Source organism: Rutidosis leptorrhynchoides, chromosome 8 (genome assembly GCF_046630445.1).
Source record: "Rutidosis leptorrhynchoides isolate AG116_Rl617_1_P2 chromosome 8, CSIRO_AGI_Rlap_v1, whole genome shotgun sequence".
In the NCBI taxonomy this organism is placed as follows: Eukaryota; Viridiplantae; Streptophyta; class Magnoliopsida; order Asterales; family Asteraceae; genus Rutidosis; species Rutidosis leptorrhynchoides.
The window spans coordinates 92646117-92664245 of NC_092340.1; the positions used below are offsets into that span (position 1 = coordinate 92646117).

An 18129-nucleotide genomic window follows, 5' to 3' on the forward strand; every position below is an offset into this window, starting at 1 on the left:
AAACATTATTACATAACCGAATGTATCAAACAACGAATCAATCTACGGCTGGGGATTCATGCACCAACAAGATATATATAATTACTAAAATACAAGGTGACTCATTAATTTATTAATTTATAGAACTAGTATAAAATTTATGTAACGATATATGAACATTTAAACTATTGATGCGTTAATACGCTGCATCGCGCGGGCCCTAAAACTCATTTTTGTTTCTATTACTCGTACATGATAACATTCTTTTTGACAAACTAATGTATAAAAATATATATATATATATATATATATATATATATATATATATATATATATATATATATAATTTTTTATTTTCACAAAATCACCCAAGATATCAATATGATTTTACTTTTTCCTTTATTTTTTCTTTCTAAAAACAGGTATATTTAGCATGTATATTCCAGAATCACTTCACTTCACCACAACTCTTTATCTTTTAAAAATCTTTTACAAACAAAGTCCCTTTTCTACGGATATTCTCATAAATGCGTAAAACTTTTTCCTTTTTTGCCTTGTTTTCGTTACCATTTTTTTCCTTTTTGTGATATTATCAAATCAAATAGTCAGATCACACCGTCCTTATTTTTTCTTTCACAAGATTCTCGCATTTCAGGTACTATTCGTATATACATACACAAAAATACATACATATACACCGTACATATATTTATCGTTTTTTTTTTTTTTTTTTGTTCATCAGGTTATGAAGTGAAAGTTTGAAACCTAGAACGAAGAATCAATGGCGAAAGGAAAGAAGATAATAGTCGGAGTATGTGTAATGGAAAAGAAGGTGAAATGCGGCCCCGAGGTTCTGTTCTATTTACATGAAATTAACACACAGTAAAACACACACACTTACACGTATTGTTCTCCGATTGATGATGCTGATGACGAGCTGTTAGAATAGAGCTAATGTGTTTACACTGATCGTGTTTCTCTTACTTGATTTGATTTGATGAGATATTGATTTTCGGTTATTTAATTGTTTTTATTTTTTGGTGGCGGCGGTGATGGCGGCGTTAGGTTTTCTCAGCTCCGATGGGGCAAATACTGGAGAGGCTGCAAGCGTTTGGTGAATTTGAAGTAAGTGATTTGAAATTTGTTATTTGTTGCGCTGAATTATTAATTTATTTAATTTTAAATTTGATTTGGTTACGCTTTTGGATGAAATAGATGTGATATTCGGATATTCTAGAATCTAGAATATAGTATATTTTTCAACTTTCTAAAAGTTGACCATTCTGTATCATATAAAGGTTGTTGAGAGAGCCAGTTAGATATTAAAGGCCAGAAACTAGATGATACACTCTTGTTTTACAGGAAAATTAAACAAAAACTTTCTATAAAAGCACATCGTAGCTAATTGCTAGATATATAGGATATATTAATAAATTAATAAATATAGATATAAACATTATATAAATGTAAACAATTAAGGTATTTCTCTGTTCAGGCTACCCGGGGAAGGTGAATAATTTTTAGTTAGATGTACTATGCCTATCCGAGTATTGTTTTCAACCCTTTTCTCTGGCCAAGATATGTTTCAAGTGAGATTTGAACCTGATACCTCTTCGGAGGAACTCAGGACCACAACCCTGGGGTGGTTTATCATGAATAAATAATGTATTGAAGAAATTGATTGACCATTTGGCTATATATAATGGGGCAACAAATCGAGATGGGTAAAGTTTAGCTGAAAAAGAATGAAAATATATATATATTTCTTATATATGCAATTCATCCCAAACTGGTAATTCAAATTATTTTCTCGCACACTTCTATTAATTTGATGTGATGACTCAACTAAGAAACGATTGAAAAAAATCTTGCAGTAAATCGTGTCACATGTTTCAATGATGATGTGATAGTGTTGTAATTGTGATAGCAGAGACAAATATTTATCTATTAGATTAGGGAAGATTTGGCTATTAATATTGTTTTGTTGTATGTTCATGTAGATCATCTATTTTGGGGACAGAGTTATCCTGGATGAGCCGATTGATAGGTATATACTTATATACATCATACAGTATCAGTTCACAAATATCAATTAGTTATCAGTTGTTAGTAGCTCACTTTTGACATTATCGTTCACATACTGTGTGAAATTCTTTGCCACAATTGAAGGCCACGTTTAACTTGCAACATTTAAATCTGATGATATCGAACTGGAAATTTGCGCGTGTGTTTTCAGTGTTTATGGTTAAAAATGTTTCTCTTTGCAACATTCTTATTTATGGTGTAGCTATATTTTTTTTTCCAATTATTTCATCTCAAACCAAAATATTTTGAGTGGATTAGTCTGTTGAAAACTAACATATGTAATTGATCTCTTTATGAAATGAGATATATGCTCTTCTGTTAACGGAATTGCTTATAATAATCTTAATCATATAGGCAATATCTTGAAGTAAGTATGTAGTTAATATTCATCACCTTTGAATCTGGTATAGTACGATGTTTATAGATTGTAAAGTAAGGGCTGTTAATACCTTCCGTCTTGTATATGCAACTATATATATGCAAACACTGATATATTTTTCTCAAACATACAAATGTAAGAAAGATACTGGAAGGATTATCTGCTATTACTAAAACGATTAGAGTCCTGACGTCACTATTTGTTTCAGGTGGCCAATATGTGATTGTTTGATTGCATTCCATTCCTCTGGATATCCGCTTGAGAAAGCTGAAGCATACGCTAAACTGAGGAAGTATGCTCTTCTCTTATTACATTTTTTATTTGATTTAAATTATGTCCTAAAACTTATTCCTTTCTTGTCTGCATGCACGATAAACATTTCCCTCATACCCAAATAGTCTCTATTCATGAAAACAGGATTTTATTTTTCTTGAAAGTTGAAACGATTATCATTTCTTGATATCATTACTTGTATTTCCTGTCATTCTTCTTGAGTACTGAATAGGAAAGCATGAGAATGAACCTTATTCTCTATATTCTCACACATATTGATCTTTCTTCATTTATCTATTGTGACTTCACCCAGATTGGTGAAACAGGCCTAAAGTGTATCTAAAATCTTTCTGAGTTCAGCATTTTAAGTTTGAACTCAACAGGTTGTTTAATTACGATGGCCTTTATTACCAGACACATGTTTTACCTTGCATGCAATCATTTATGACTGCTAACAGCTGTCCAACAAAAACCTGCTACTTACGTCTACCATTTAATTATTCTTTCTCCAGACCTTTCCTTGTAAATGAACTAGAACCGCAGCACCTTCTTCATGACCGAAGGAAAGTATACGAGGTATGACTATTTATAACATCATGTTTTACTTAATGAAGTGGCTCTTGTTTGGTGGCAGCTAACATGGAATTAAACTAGAGTTTATACCAAGAAAGCACCTGTTACGATTATCATATGTTATTTTCGAGAATAGAAGTAAACTGTCTGCAATAATTCTTACTGATTTTATCTCTTTACTGTTCTAACTTTATGTTCTCCCTTTTCCGGTAAATAAAATGAAGTGTCTCGAAATGTATGGAATCCCAGTTCCAAGATACGCATTTGTAAATAGGGACAAGCCATATCAAGATTTGGAGTATTTTGTTGAGGAAGAAGATTTTGTTGAGGTTCATGGGCAGCGATTTTGGAAGCCTTTCGTGGAGAAACCTGTTCATGGTATGAACTTGTCACATTCATATTAATATACCTTCTTATAACTACCGTTTTGTTTGTACTCTTTTCTTATGTTCCTTAATATCTGGTTATTCTAGTCTTTGCGAGCTATATACTGAATTCTGTTTCATATATTTCCCATAAAGTGAAATAGTTCACACTTCTAGAACTTCTCTGTTCACGAGCAGCTATATACTTTTGTACGGTTTGTTTCACTTGTGCATAACTGAGTCTGGTTACTCTTTTCCTTGTTTAAAGGCGATGATCACAGAATTATGATATATTACCCCAGCTCAGCAGGGGGTGGCATGAAAGAATTATTTCGAAAGGTGAGCTTTCCAACTTGATATTTTTGTGGATGTTAAAAATGAGATAAACTTATAAACTAGGTGACATTTTTTTTCTTTTTCTGTTATCTGATAAATGTTGAACTATATGGTGACATATGATATGCCTATATTTCAGGTTGGCAACAGATCAAGTGAATTTCATCCAGAGGTCAGAAGAGTGAGACGTGAGGGGTCATATATATACGAAGAATTTATGCCAACCGGAGGAACAGACGTTAAGGTTGTTTAATCACTTGACTTAACAAATTGTTTTATCCTTCTTTTTTTCTCGACTCTTTATTCTTAGCATAACCATATCACGCTAACCCTAGGTTGCCCGGGTTTAGAATATGGAATAAATCATGTTCACTTAGTCTCATTTGTTACCGTTGCCAATGACGTGTTTTGTAATTACGGTTATGCATCCAGGTACCTTGCTTACGGATTACGTTTGATACTGTGTAGGTGTATACAGTTGGTCCAGAATATGCACATGCCGAGGCAAGGAAGTCTCCTGTTGTTGATGGTGTGGTTATGAGAAATCCAGATGGCAAAGAAGTAAGTGATCTAGGAACTTAAATTCAAAATGTCCAAAATGCCCCTATATTACTGTTTGACTACCCACCCTTTGGCTAGTGTCTGTGGCTTCCAAATTCGGTATGCTGTGTGCACATCTGCTACGTCCTTACATATGGATGAAGTGTCAATGCCAAAATTGTAGGATAAGTAAAAGTGCAATTATTACTGAACCATACATAATTTTTGCAACATGTCATCAATCGTCAATGAACCATTTTATGGGGCGCGTATTAAGAACCGAGGACCATTCATGTCAAGAAAGTTGCATGTTATTACTTATTCAATTTAGTTGTGCAATATTTACACTGTTGTAAAAATCCCCGATTAATCCCCATTACTCCTTTTCAAAAACATGCCGATCCGATTTTCCATAATCCGTTCAATTGATCGGTCAACATCAGTTAATGGGTCAAAGTCGGTCGGTCAAAGTCAAAATCAGTCAACATTTTAGTATGAATCTAAATAGAATTTAGAGTTTTTGAACAAATGAACAATTAGGTTTACGTTTATAGACAATTATGTGAAAGTTTATGTCTATTGTTTTCTTCTATATTTACGTGTATAATTTTAATTATTCAAATGTATAAATCATCCAATCCGATTCGATCCGGAGTTTCCGATTATTACCTCTAAAATCCCGACCGAGTAGTCCCCGGGTAGCGAGTTTTGCAACCTTGAATATGGAACATTTTTCAATTTACATATACAAAGTATATTTGCAGATTGGATGGGCTTAGGAAGTTGATTGTATGTTTATTTATTATTTGGCAGGTTAGGTATCCAGTGCTTCTCACTCCTAATGAGAAGCAAATGGCAAGAGAAGTTTGCATTGCGTTTAGGCAAGGGGTAGGTTATCTTATTTCCATCTTTAGACTTATAGTCTGCACTTATTTGTACCATTGTGTATTTTCTGGGAATCTGTCTGTTGACCAATATGGTTACTATTTGATGATCTGCAATACTCATTTTTCAACAGGTCTGTGGGTTTGATCTCTTGCGCTGTGAAGGACGGTCATATGTTTGCGATGTGAATGGGTGGAGCTTTGTCAAAAATTCCTACAAGTAATGAGCGTTAAATTTATCTACCTATATTGGCTGTTTGTTTTCTGTCTCTGATTTTATTAAAATGTAATTCTTGTATTGTTAACAATATATATGCTGAAGTTTCAATGTCATCTTGTTAATTTCATGATGTTTATGTAACTACACAGATACTATGATGATGCTGCTTGCGTGTTACGTAAGATGTTTCTGGATGCAAAAGCCCCCCATCTTTCAACCGCAATTCCACCAATCTTACCTTGGAAAGTCAATGAGCCTGCTCAGCCAGAGGGTCTGACTCGTCAAGGAAGTGGGATTATTGGCTCATTTGGTCAGGCTGAGGAGTTGCATTGTGTGATTGCTATTATTCGTCAGTAAGATATACATCCGATCTTCGCTTTTATATGTTGTGTGAGCACCAGTGTTACAAAACTCGGCTAGTACTCGGTCAAACTTGGTTAAAATCGGTCAAAACTGACCAAAAATCGGGATTACTCTCAAAATTGGTCAAAATTCGGTCAAAATCGGTCAAAGTCAAAGTTGGTCAACATCTAAGTACTCCGCGAGTACTCCCTAAAAAAAGTCATGACAGAGTACTCCTCAAGTAGCGATTTTTGCAACCTTGGACTGAGAACTTATGGTTGTTCTGTAAGAAGTTATGATTTTGTTGGGCAGTGGTGATAGAACTCCAAAGCAAAAAGTAAAGCTGAAGGTCACAGAGGAAAAATTGTTGAACATAATGTTGAAATACAACGGTGGAAGACCAAGATCTGAGGTGCCTTTTTATATTATTGCTTAAGATTTCCATTTTTTATTAATTAATAGTTAAATGCTTGCTTATATTTTGTCTGACAATGTTTTTCTTGCAGACGAAACTCAAAACTGCAGTCCAATTGCAGGATCTGTTAGATGCTACCCGGATATTAGTACCGCGTACTAGGTATATTTCCAGTTGGGGAACATTTTTTTGTTGGAAACTATCTCCTAAATAAATAATGCTTGGACGTAACAAATGATATACGCATTATGTTTGGTATGGATGACACATATTGTTCAATCTCTGGTATTTTGGTTCTAGAAGTAATTAATTTCAAGTCATTGCTTTTTCATAAATTTCTTTTTAAGTAATTACTGCTTCCTTTTTTGGTATTCCTACTCAAAGATCTTAGTTATGCAACTTCAGTTGTACAAATTTCCTATTTTGAAGTTTGTATGTGCTTGGGAATTATACCTTTCTAAAGTTGTTAGCTGTGCGTCTCTTCTATATCAGTGTTTGAGCAATCAGTTTTAAAATTTAATGCTATCAGCATGAATCATGCTGCATTTTGCTTTTTGTTTAGAAAAAATGATGTTATATATTTAATGTGGATATTTTGGTTTCTTTAGACCTGGTCCTGGAAGTGATAGCGAAGCAGAAGACATTGAACATGCGGAAAAGCTTCGTCAAGTGAAAGCAGTTCTCGAAGAGGTTTACATTTGTCTTTATCATTCATGCTGCACTTTTTTTTTCGGGTTTTTTTTTCCTATGCTTCATATCTTGAACATACGAAAAAAATTTCTTTTAAGTTTCTTGACCAACTTTTACAAATTGGGCCTCCAATGGAGGGTTTTCTAAAGCTTTTTTAAAAGGTTGTTTTGAAATGTTTTCTTTTATTTTTTTTTTAACCTACTGCTCCAATGGTATAAATGTTTTTTATAGTTCAAAATAAATTAGAAAAATACATACACTGAAAGAGAAACAAAAGCTTTTTATTTCAAAACCTACTCAAAATGTACACCCTCATTCATATGAATATAATCCATATTATTTATAAAAAATTTCTGAAGGATTTTTCCAATATGAGCAATGTGGCTTTTTATAAATACCTCTTGCACAATGCTTACACATCCTTTAAAAAAAAGTCTTTCAAAAATCACCATTAGATATCTCTTATAATTTGATCAGCTTCTCAAATTAGGAGTGCGTACATATATTTTATCATAAACATTGTGAATAGTTCTTTAAACACCATTTCATCATAGTATCATACTACCTTTTTAAGCAATGACAGCCTTAAACAGAACATTTAGCTCCTTTTGAATTTAGACAATTGTAACTTAATTTACATGTTATAATGTTCAACTCTAGCATCAGTTTGCAACATTAAAATAGCACAGGTCTATCAAACTATTATAAATTGGGTAGTAGGAGTTATCTAGCAAAAATCAAACCTCAGCATAAGTGTTGTTATCAGCACTGGACTAAGATATTTAAGTGACTAATATAATCTTGATTGTTTAGTTTATGGTTCTTACAACTCCATTTGACAAGCATTCAACTATGTTCAAAGATAACTACCAGGCCATTCCTTTTTCTTCTGTTATGTGTTTGTGCACCAAGCCAGATGCTAGAAAATTAGCTTCTATTTTTAGATCTGAACTTGAAAGTTGTTTTAGGTAACTGACACCTGCTCTGTTTCCAGGGTGGCCATTTCTCTGGCATTTATCGGAAGGTTCAACTAAAGCCGCTTAAGTGGGTTAAAGTTGTAAAAGGTGATGTTGAAGAAGAACACCCCATAGAAGCCCTCATGGTTCTTAAATATGGAGGTGTTCTTACACATGCTGGTCGAAAGCAGGTCTTTACGTCTAAGATCCTCATATTCCCTTCTATATACATGGATATTATGGCTTGATTCTTTCTGTAAATGCATTTGTGATCATTTCTAATAGAAGTCATACAAATAGATTTTTGTATTTCAACAACAGGAGCTTTTATCATTAAATAATATATACATTGCTCATCTGCTTCTTATTGACAGGCTGAAGAACTTGGCAGATATTTCCGCAACAATATGTATCCAGGTAGATATTATTCACTATCTGGTGCAATTTTTTTTATTAAGTGCACTTGTTAAAACTTTTATATGTGATTTTTTTTATTCTTCACATACTTCAGGTGAAGGTACTGGACTGCTTCGCCTCCACAGTACATATCGTCATGACCTTAAAATTTACAGCTCTGATGAGGGCCGTGTGCAGGTAACAACTCTAATTTTACATCATCAATTTTTGGAACTTATCTTTTGAAGCCTTATAGTCCTGTCCTATTGTATATAAGCCTCGTGAATCACTTCTTTATTCTTTTCATAGTTGTTTTATATTTCTGCTTGTTTAATGCCTTTACTTTCCTTAGACAAATTAACGTGTTTGATTAAACGCCTCTCAACAGATGTCTGCTGCAGCCTTTGCAAAGGGGCTCCTAGACTTGGAAGGACAGTTAACGCCAATACTGGTTTGTTGTCTTCTATTTACAGTTTGACGATGCATCTCTATCATAGGCTATGGCTGATAAAAATCAAACTTTTTTTAAAGGTTTCACTTGTTAGCAAGGACTCATCAATGTTAGATGGACTTGATAATGCAAGCATTGAGATGGAAGAAGCTAAGGTTTTTACATAATTTCCTTTTTTTGTTTTGTTTTGAAGTTCAAGGATTCTTTTACGGAGTATTCCCTTACCTGAACACACTTTGCGTAAAAATATTATCTCTCGTCATTTTTCTTCATAATTGAGCATGATATTGTTGCGTTTTGACAATCGAGTGTCTACTGTTAAGATATATAACATGTCTACGTAAGGTAATGCAAGGTTAATACCTTGCATGAACATATCTCTATGTTAATAGCTGATTATGCAACTCTGTCGAACCTTATAATTTGTCCTTTTTTTCTATACAACAATAGAAACTTTAACTGGTGGTATCTATTTGAATTGTCAGGTCGAGGTGGGAAACTATGAGTATTCTACCTTATATTTTATTTTATTTTTGTTTTGTTTATAGGCTAGATTGAACGAGTTGATAACGGCTGGAGTGAAAGCAGTGCAGGATAACGGGTCATTAAAAAAGCCTTGGATGGTTGATGGAGCTGGTCTTCCTCTGAATGCTTCAGATCTTCTACCTACTTTGGTAAAAATAAATTACTTAAATATTCAGCTGAGTATTTCTATATATGTCTGATATATACTGATATGTATGTATATAATATAACAGGTGAAGCTGACTAAAAAAGTTACAGAACAAGTGAGACTACTAGCAAAGGATGAAGATGAGAAACTTGCTGAGACAACTTCTTATGATGTAATTCCTCCATATGATCAAGCAAGAGCACTCGGTAAGACACATATAGATGTTGATCGTATTGCTGCTGGTTTACCTTGTGGAAGTGAAGGCTTTCTTTTAATGTATGCTCGTTGGAGAAAACTCGAGCGGGATTTGTATAATGAACGCAAAGAGTAAGCTTTTGAACCTACAACAAAAACTCGCTCTATTGATTTATTTACTTTTGCAAATATGAATGTCCCCGTCATAGTTGAGAATTATTAACATTTTGCTGTTATTTCCTTTAACAGTAGATATGATATAACACAAATTCCAGACGTTTATGACTCGTGCAAGTAAGTCAGATCTCACATTAACTCCCTCATGTTGGATATAAGTTCTGGTAGTCTACCTGGTTAGACCAATTTGATGCTGACTGTTTTTTTTTTTTTTTTTTTTTTTTGCAAAATTTAAGGTATGATCTCTTGCACAATGCTCATCTTAATATAGATGGACTGGATGAGCTCTTCAAAGTTGCCAAGGTACTTGTACAGTACAAGTATCTAATTGATATTTCCACCATCAAAATTGATAAATTCACCACAGTTGTGCATTAAGTACTTGTACAGTACAAGTATCTAATGCACAATTTTGGTGGGAATATAATCCTTCAAATGAAATTTAATTTTTAAATTTTGTCTTAAAAAAAAATGCTAGTTTCATGTCTTAGGATATGGCTGTCATAGTTTTCTAAATGTTCTTCAATCGTCTCAGTTGCTTGCTGATGGTGTTATTCCGAATGAGTATGGCATCAACCCAAAGCAGAAATTGAAGATAGGCTCCAAGGTAAACTTAATTCCTTGTCACTTGATGATTTTAATGGATCTTTTTACTCTTGGACTATATTTTAAAAGAGTAACATATATGGAGGAAAGTTTATGTTTTTAACATATAAATACACACACATATATGTTGTTATATGACTATTTCATTTCGACTTCTAGATTGCTCGACGTTTGTTGGGTAAAATATTGATCGATCTGAGGAACACACGTGAAGAAGCCATTAATGTTGCAGAATTGAAGAGTTTGAGTCAAAGCTCAACAACATCTATCAAGAATGTGAAAGAACATTCAGATCATCAACCATTAACTCTTATTAAGAACGAAGAATCAAGAAGAACTAGCTTCACAAGTGAAAAGTCAATGGATCAGGATGAAGATGATGACAAGGAGATAAAATACCGTTTGGATCCAAAGTCAGTATATAACCCTTTAATCTCACTCCAACTCTCAATCTGAATCATATAGTTTATGTTCCTTTTACTTTTGTAGATATGCTAATGTGCGAACACCCGAGAGACACGTCCGGACCCGCCTTTACTTTACGTCGGTTAGTAACGTTTTTATCATTTCTATTAACTTTTTTTTTATCTCGATGTCTTCTTAAAAAATTTGTGATCTATATATATACGTTAATGATGACAGGAATCGCATATCCACTCGTTGATGAATGTTCTCCGTTACTGTAACTTGGATGAATCTCTTCAAGGTGAAGCCAGTCTCATATGTGATAATGCTTTGGAACGCCTTTTAAGAACAAAGGAACTCGATTACATGAGCTATATTGTATTAAGAATGTTTGAAAATACCGAGGTAAACAGTTCTTCTGCCAATATATGAGCTTAAATAGAAAACATCAGTCAACGCATAACATCAAAAGTAGTTGATGCTAGTTTAATGTGAAGTTGTTAACATTTACCTCTGTAATACTATTTTACAGGTAAATCTGGAAGACCCAAAACGGTATCGTCTTGAGATGACATTTAGTCGTGGTGCAGATCTATCTCCCTTGGAGGTAATCCAATTAGAAATTTATAGACAGTTACCCAACACAATATTTTGCTGTCTAATTATGGTGTCACTAATTATATACCCTTTTTTCACGCAAACAATTCTATTTCTATTATGTAGAAAAGCGATGTTGAAGCAGCTTCGCTGCATCAGGAGCACACGTTACCAATAATGGGGCCTGAAAGGCTACAAGAAATAGGGGCATATCTTACATTGGATAAGATGGAGGAGATGGTACGGCCGTTTGCCATGCCTGCAGAAGACTTCCCCCCACCAACAATTCCGCAAGGCTTCTCAGGTTACTTTAAAAGTGCAGGTGTGTTGGAGCGCTTAGTTAACCTCTGGCCCTTTCACAAGCATGCAAATGGTAATGCCAAATAGACAAGTGTTATGGTTTCACTTGTTACCAAAATATATAGATAAATTGAGTTTGTGGAGAAGTTTAAAACAATTCTGAGCTTTTTACAGATAGATGTTCTTGGCTGTTTGGTAAAATTTTGCCCAGTTTACTCTTTTTATACAACAATTGTAACATAGTTTTGGAAAGCTGTTAAGTAGGGTGTCATATTGGTACGGGTTTTCTCCAGGGCAGCAGTTGGGGGTACATTATGCAACTGCGCGGGAGATGATTGCGTTGGTGGTTTAGTTATGCTAGGTGATCCCAAACCGCTGTTAAAAAAAATGAATGCGCAGCACCAAATAACTGAACTGAACCCGAAATTGAATAACTTGAATAGGTAACTAATTCGGCCACTTGGGCACTTGGCGCCGAATAACCCGAATCTCTCTTATATCATATCAGATTAGAGTAAATATTTTAGAATATAAGTAACATGAATAATCTTAAGAAGGTATATATACTACGCAAATTTGGATTTAGATATATGTTATGTGTTCTTATTATGTATGTGAATGTGAATCTAAATATATAGAGAGATGATCCAATCATCGTTTTTGAAGAAATGGAGAAAAATTAATGTTCATTTCGTTGTAGCAACTTTATCGATACAAAATGTCAAAGATATACAAGTGAATTTTAGAAAATATTGATTAAAATTGATGTTCTTAATGACCTTCCTCAAATTCTTTTTGTTATTTATAACACTATTCGATGAACATTATATTCAAAGATTAGTATTTAGTAACATTCATCGTGGTAAATATTTATTTGAAAGACGGTATTAGACCATATATATCAGTGCGTCAGTTTAATCCGTGAGATGAGGTGCACACAAAGTGACAGAAACTAACGAGGTTAACAAGGCTTCAGTTGGAGGCGTTAGTCGAGATTTCAACGGAAACAACACATTTCGTCAGATAGAGACCAACCAATCAAAATTTTAAGATCAATATTTTTTTATTATTTATCTATTTTTCCTCAATCAATTTCCAATCAGATTTTACATCACTTTACAAAATTTTGACACAATGGTTAAAAAGGTCAGAAACTGACCTTGCCATATCACATGTAGATTTCACACCGAATGCCTGTGATATCACATGCACGGTTAGAAATCGTCTTAAGGTCACCGAGGGGCCATAAGACACCTACCCGATCATATCCAGAAAGTCATAGGTCATGCTCACTTTCTAAATCCGTTAGGAGGAAGGTCAAGATATTGCACTCAAAGAAAACTCCCAAAGGGAACCTTGCTAGATATAGGTAGAACCCACTGTTTGCAAGAAACTCCTAGAGGATTCCATAACCAATTGCAAAGTAAATTGCATTATGAAGATTCTCAATTAAGGCTCGAATATAGGAAAGAGCGATAACCACTCATCTAAATGGAGATGATTTCATCGTGGTAAATATTAATGTTCCAAATAAAATGATATTTGAAAATATTTACGATAATGACAATTGAATTTTGCTTTGAAGTATTTACAACGTCACCACTAAGCAAGTCCGGATTTAAGCGTGTGGAGCAATTTCACATGACCAATTTCATTTGGGTCCTAAAACTAATAATCGTTCTACTTTTTTGTTATTTTTATTTTCAGTTGAAATGTTTCGTTTCTATCAATTACTTTTCTCGCAGAGTTACTTTATATAAAAATACTGGACTCGCTTAATATTTATAGAGAACGATCTCGATCTCCAAAGATCTAGCAAATTTATGTAGTATCATATAGATCATGGTGAAATTACGCGAAGCCGATCGAAGGTTTTACATAGTTAATGAAACATTTTTGATTTCTCTTTTTATTTTAGTCTAGATTGAGAGATAATGTGTGCTTGTTCATAAGAGGATTTCCTGACTTACTTAAAAAAAAAAAAAGTTACATTGTACATTGAAAGTAATGCATAATATTGATTGATTTATCGAAATAAATGATGAATATATCAATCACCCACAAATATGCAGAAACTTCAATGCATTATTGGAGATGGTAACATGTAGGGGAGGTCCGGAGAGAAAGCAACTCGATCGACCACTTCGGCCACAGTGTTTTTAGGATGTCAATTTTTTTTATATATACAGACAAAATCGGAGATTCGAGAGACAGAGGAACTCGGGAAACACAACTAAAACAGCGAAGACGAAGCACAATAAGCCCAAAAACAACAATCAAAGGCTCTCGAAAAAAAGAAATCAAAGTCCACTAGCATTTTAGTAAGACCCAAATGGTCTTTTTAAATAGCTTATATTATTCGTTAGGACCCAAGAGTCTTTTTAAAAATAGTTTATATTGTTTGTTAGGACCTAAGGGGCTTTTTTCACCTTGTTCTAAGTACTTAAATTCTCGGGACAGGTAATAATAAATGTGCAAGTAGTTTAAAGCCTTTCACAATCCACATGACCCTTATCTAGTAAAAACAAGTCAAAGAATGTCTATCATCTCAAATATGGAACATTATGTTAGGCTGTTAGCTCAATGTAACAGTATATACAAATACAATTACTAAGATAACTATTTCGTCATATGGTTTTAAGCAAATTGATATTATGAACCAGTGAAAGCATAACCATTGTGAACTAGACTTTAGTACCTTGTTAGAATTTGGTTTTACAAACACAAACATAGTCAACTAAATTCATTTCGGTAAACGGATGATTTAATGTACGTTTTTGAACTAAAACAACAAACATAAACAGTTCGTTGTTACAACAACAATCATTTATGATATGCAAAATTCATTACCTAAACGAAGTAGATATATTTTATAAATATAACGTCATATGCATACTATACTAGCGACACATTTCAAAAGTGCTCATGAATTTGTCAAAATGGTCACAATATAATCATCGCTTAGCCGTGTACATGTGACTAAAAATATTTGCCCAATCCGAATAATTTGAACAAGAAAAACCTTCTGTTTTTGTAAATTTACAAAACAAAGAAACGTGTAAAAAATAATAATACAAAACTATTGTATATCCTAGATTATTTGTTCATTTCATCTTTCGTCATCAATATGACAGGTTTATAATCTTATTAAACGAGTTTGCATTTTAAGTGTGTCAATTGAATCAACTAGCTTTTCCATTTCTATTTACCCGGTATCCCTTACAAATTAAATGGGAATGGGGAAACTTTTCACGGGCCTGAATCTTCCTCATCGGTATCACTCTAACACTAAACTCATATCCGTCTCAATGACAGGCCAGACAAGCTACCTTTAGTTAGGAGCCTCCTAGGTCATTCCTTTAAGCTGGGAATCACGGAGCCATTTCCCTTAACTTTTAGCTTACATAAAGTAATTTATTAAGAGAAAAAGTTTAAAATCGTGATTTGAACAGAAAAATTTTTCCTTGGAAAGGAAAGAACGGTTTCCACTACATTTGTGGTTTTTACCTATTCGTTTTTATAATTAGAGTAACTTCATCACTTTCGTGCACTCATCGGTCGGCAACCCTTTCGAACCTTTCTTCTAGTTGATACGAACCAATCAAGCTACTAAATTTCATATCTTTATATATATATATATATATATATATATATATATATATATATGTATATATATATATATACATATATATATATACACACACACACACACACACACACACTAGGTTTTAGAGCCCGTGCAACTGCGTTGCACGGGTGTGTAAAAAGTCGTGCAAAAATCGTAACAGATTATATCATTCAAGTATGTAAATAGCGAAGTAAATAAAACGTTAGAGCCCGTGCGTTGCACATGTGAGTAAAATAATCGTGTAAAAGTAATTGATTTTTTTCAATTTTTTTTTTTTTATATTTGAAAGCCCGTGGTGCACAATAATGACAAATTATATGCAAGATAAATAATGTACTTAGTATGAGCTCGTGCATTGCACGGTAATAACATTTTTTGTAAGTGGTCTATGTATGAGCCCGCACGAATTAAAATTTATAGTGTAAATAAATTCGCTCATAGAAAAAATAATGAAATAGTATATTATGATATATGCAATCTACATTAAAACAATAAGTTTAAATTGCTGTAAATGTGAAGGTAAGGAAAACAATATGAAATAAGATAGATTGCAAAAGAGAATGTGTATTGATTGAGTTGAAATGATACACCTTACGTATGCTTAAATACAAAAATGTAAGCCTAATAAACCAAAGTAATAAATGATAGATGTTAACCAACTTTATGAGAAAATCATGCAAAAGATATTGAAAGATATTGAAGATAACATAGCCTACAATGCATTAAATGAATAAGACAAACAAGAAAATCCGTAGTCAATTTTTGTAGGTGGGCAGTTGTTGGCTTTTAGTTTGCATCAATATCTTAACACTCCCCCTTGGTGCAAACTCCCGATCAACGATTCCTAATGTCTCTCGAAATTCTATTAACTTGGCCTTAGTTAGAGCTTTAGTAAAGATGTCTGCTACTTGAGCATTCGTCCTTACATTTGCTAGCTCGATCTCCCTGCTAAGAACTTTTTCACGAGTAAAGTGATATCTCATTTCAATATGCTTAGTACGAGCATGAAAAACAGGATTCGAAGCAAGCTTGATTGCACTTTCGTTGTCACATTTCAATTTGACAACATAATCTACTTCTTCAAGTATGTCACCAATCAATCTTCTTAACCAAGTACATCCTTGAGCCGCCATAGTTGCAGCTATATATTTCGCTTCCGTGCTAGATAAAGCAACAACATCTTGCTTCTTGCTACACCATGAAATAACCGCGGAACCCATGTTAAAACAGTAACCCGAAGTTGAATGGCGATCATTTGCGTCTCTCATCCAATCTGCATCCACGAAACCATTTAACAAAACATCGTCACACTTCTTGTACCACAAACCGTGACCCATTGATCCTTTCACCTAACGAAGGATCCTTTTTGCTGCATCAAGATGAACATTAGTTGGACATTGCATAATTTGAGAAACAATGCCAACCGAGTAAAAAATTTCCGGCCTTGTGATGGTTAGATAAATCAAACTCCCAACCATTTTTCGAAACAACTTCACATCCTTGAGCTCTTTTCCTTGATCTTTCTTCATTTTGAGGTTTGGTTCCATTGGAGTAGTCATAGGCTTTCACTCCCCCATGTTGAAACATTCCAAGAGACTTCTTGCATAACCCCTTTGAGAGATAAAGTATCCGTTTTCTAATTTATCAACTTCCAAGCCAAGAAAACATCCAATCTCCCCCAGATTCTTCATTTCAAAACGAACCAAAAGATCATCACTTAAATGAGAGATTTCTGACTCGTTTCCTCCGGTGATAATCATGTCATCAACATATAATAACACCAAAACATGGAAACCTGATTCTTTCTTTACAAACAAACTAGAATCGCATCAGAAATCTTAAAACCACAAAAGACAAGGTATTGTGCAACCTTACCATACCAAGCTCTCGGAGCCTGTTTCAAGCCATAAAGAGCTTTCTTTAACCGGCACACATATTCTGGAAATTGATTTGAAATGAACCCAATAGGTTGTTCCATGAACACCTCACGATCAAGCTCTCCATATAGAAAATCATTTTTTACATCAAGTTGCCACAATTTCCACCCTTTGTAAGCCGATAGTGAGATTATTGTTCTCATCGTTACCATTTTAGCCACGGGGCTAAAAGTTTCCTCATAATCAAGCCCATAAATTTGACAAAAGCCACGAGCCACCAACCGAGCCTTGAACCTATTAATGGTTCCATCCAAGTTCTTCTTCAAATGGTAGACCCATTTGCAAGTAACCAGCTTACATGCTTCCGGAATCTTGACAAGCTCCCAAGTTTCATTCTTTTCCAATGCATCAATCTCCTCTTGCATTGCTTTTCTCCAATCCGTAGAATCTTTAGCTTCTTCATAACATGTTAGTTCTTCAGTTAAGCCACCTGAAAAGAAACAAGTTGTGACTGTGTTCACCTCATAGTCACTTAGATGTTTTGGTTGTCTATTTTCTCTTGTTGACCTTCTAACTTGAGTTGGTACTTCTTCACTAGGTGTCTCTTCTTGAGTTTGAGAAACACCATCATTCTCACTTTCTTCTTAAGTGTCGAAGCTAGGAAACATAAATTTGTAATCTCTATTTTCTTCACCATTTTCGCTTGATTCAGAAAATTGAGAAGACACTTCATCAAATACCACATCTCTTGAAGTGGTAAACTTCTTTGTTTCTAGATCCATACACC

At 34.0% G+C, this 18129-nt stretch overlaps 1 protein-coding gene across 6 annotated transcripts; it reads left to right on the top strand.

Annotated features, from left to right (window-relative positions):
• Positions 1-483: 483 nt before the first annotated feature.
• LOC139861949 (inositol hexakisphosphate and diphosphoinositol-pentakisphosphate kinase VIP2-like) lies at positions 484-12376 on the top strand. Of its 6 annotated transcripts, none has more exons than XM_071850473.1 (31): positions 484-634; positions 722-829; positions 1045-1104; positions 1980-2026; positions 2652-2735; positions 3229-3292; positions 3514-3667; positions 3923-3993; positions 4130-4234; positions 4459-4551; positions 5344-5418; positions 5549-5634; positions 5784-5987; positions 6289-6388; positions 6483-6553; positions 7000-7081; positions 8076-8228; positions 8412-8454; positions 8549-8631; positions 8822-8884; positions 8965-9039; positions 9433-9558; positions 9643-9884; positions 10002-10046; positions 10166-10232; positions 10465-10536; positions 10695-10948; positions 11025-11082; positions 11178-11345; positions 11473-11547; positions 11664-12376. In XM_071850473.1, the coding sequence occupies exons 2-31, from the start codon at positions 761-763 to the stop codon at positions 11922-11924; spliced, it is 3150 nt and encodes a 1049-aa protein (XP_071706574.1). In that variant the 5' UTR covers positions 484-634; positions 722-760; the 3' UTR covers positions 11925-12376. The 6 variants fall into 6 exon arrangements, with proteins under 6 accessions (XP_071706574.1, XP_071706575.1, XP_071706576.1 ...); XM_071850474.1 differs by having other exon boundaries at positions 722-811; XM_071850475.1 differs by lacking the exon at positions 1045-1104 and having other exon boundaries at positions 722-811.
• The last annotated feature ends 5753 nt before the right edge of the window (positions 12377-18129 follow it).

Bases quoted from the DNA above. Each gene is read 5' to 3' on its own strand.
- LOC139861949 (XM_071850473.1), top strand. From the start codon at position 761: ATGGCGAAAGGAAAGAAGATAATAGTCGGAGTATGTGTAATGGAAAAG. The intron at 3,293-3,513 runs GTATGACTATTT...AATAAAATGAAG, and splicing joins ACCGAAGGAAAGTATACGAG to TGTCTCGAAATGTATGGAAT. The intron at 4,235-4,458 runs GTTGTTTAATCA...GATACTGTGTAG, and splicing joins CCGGAGGAACAGACGTTAAG to GTGTATACAGTTGGTCCAGA.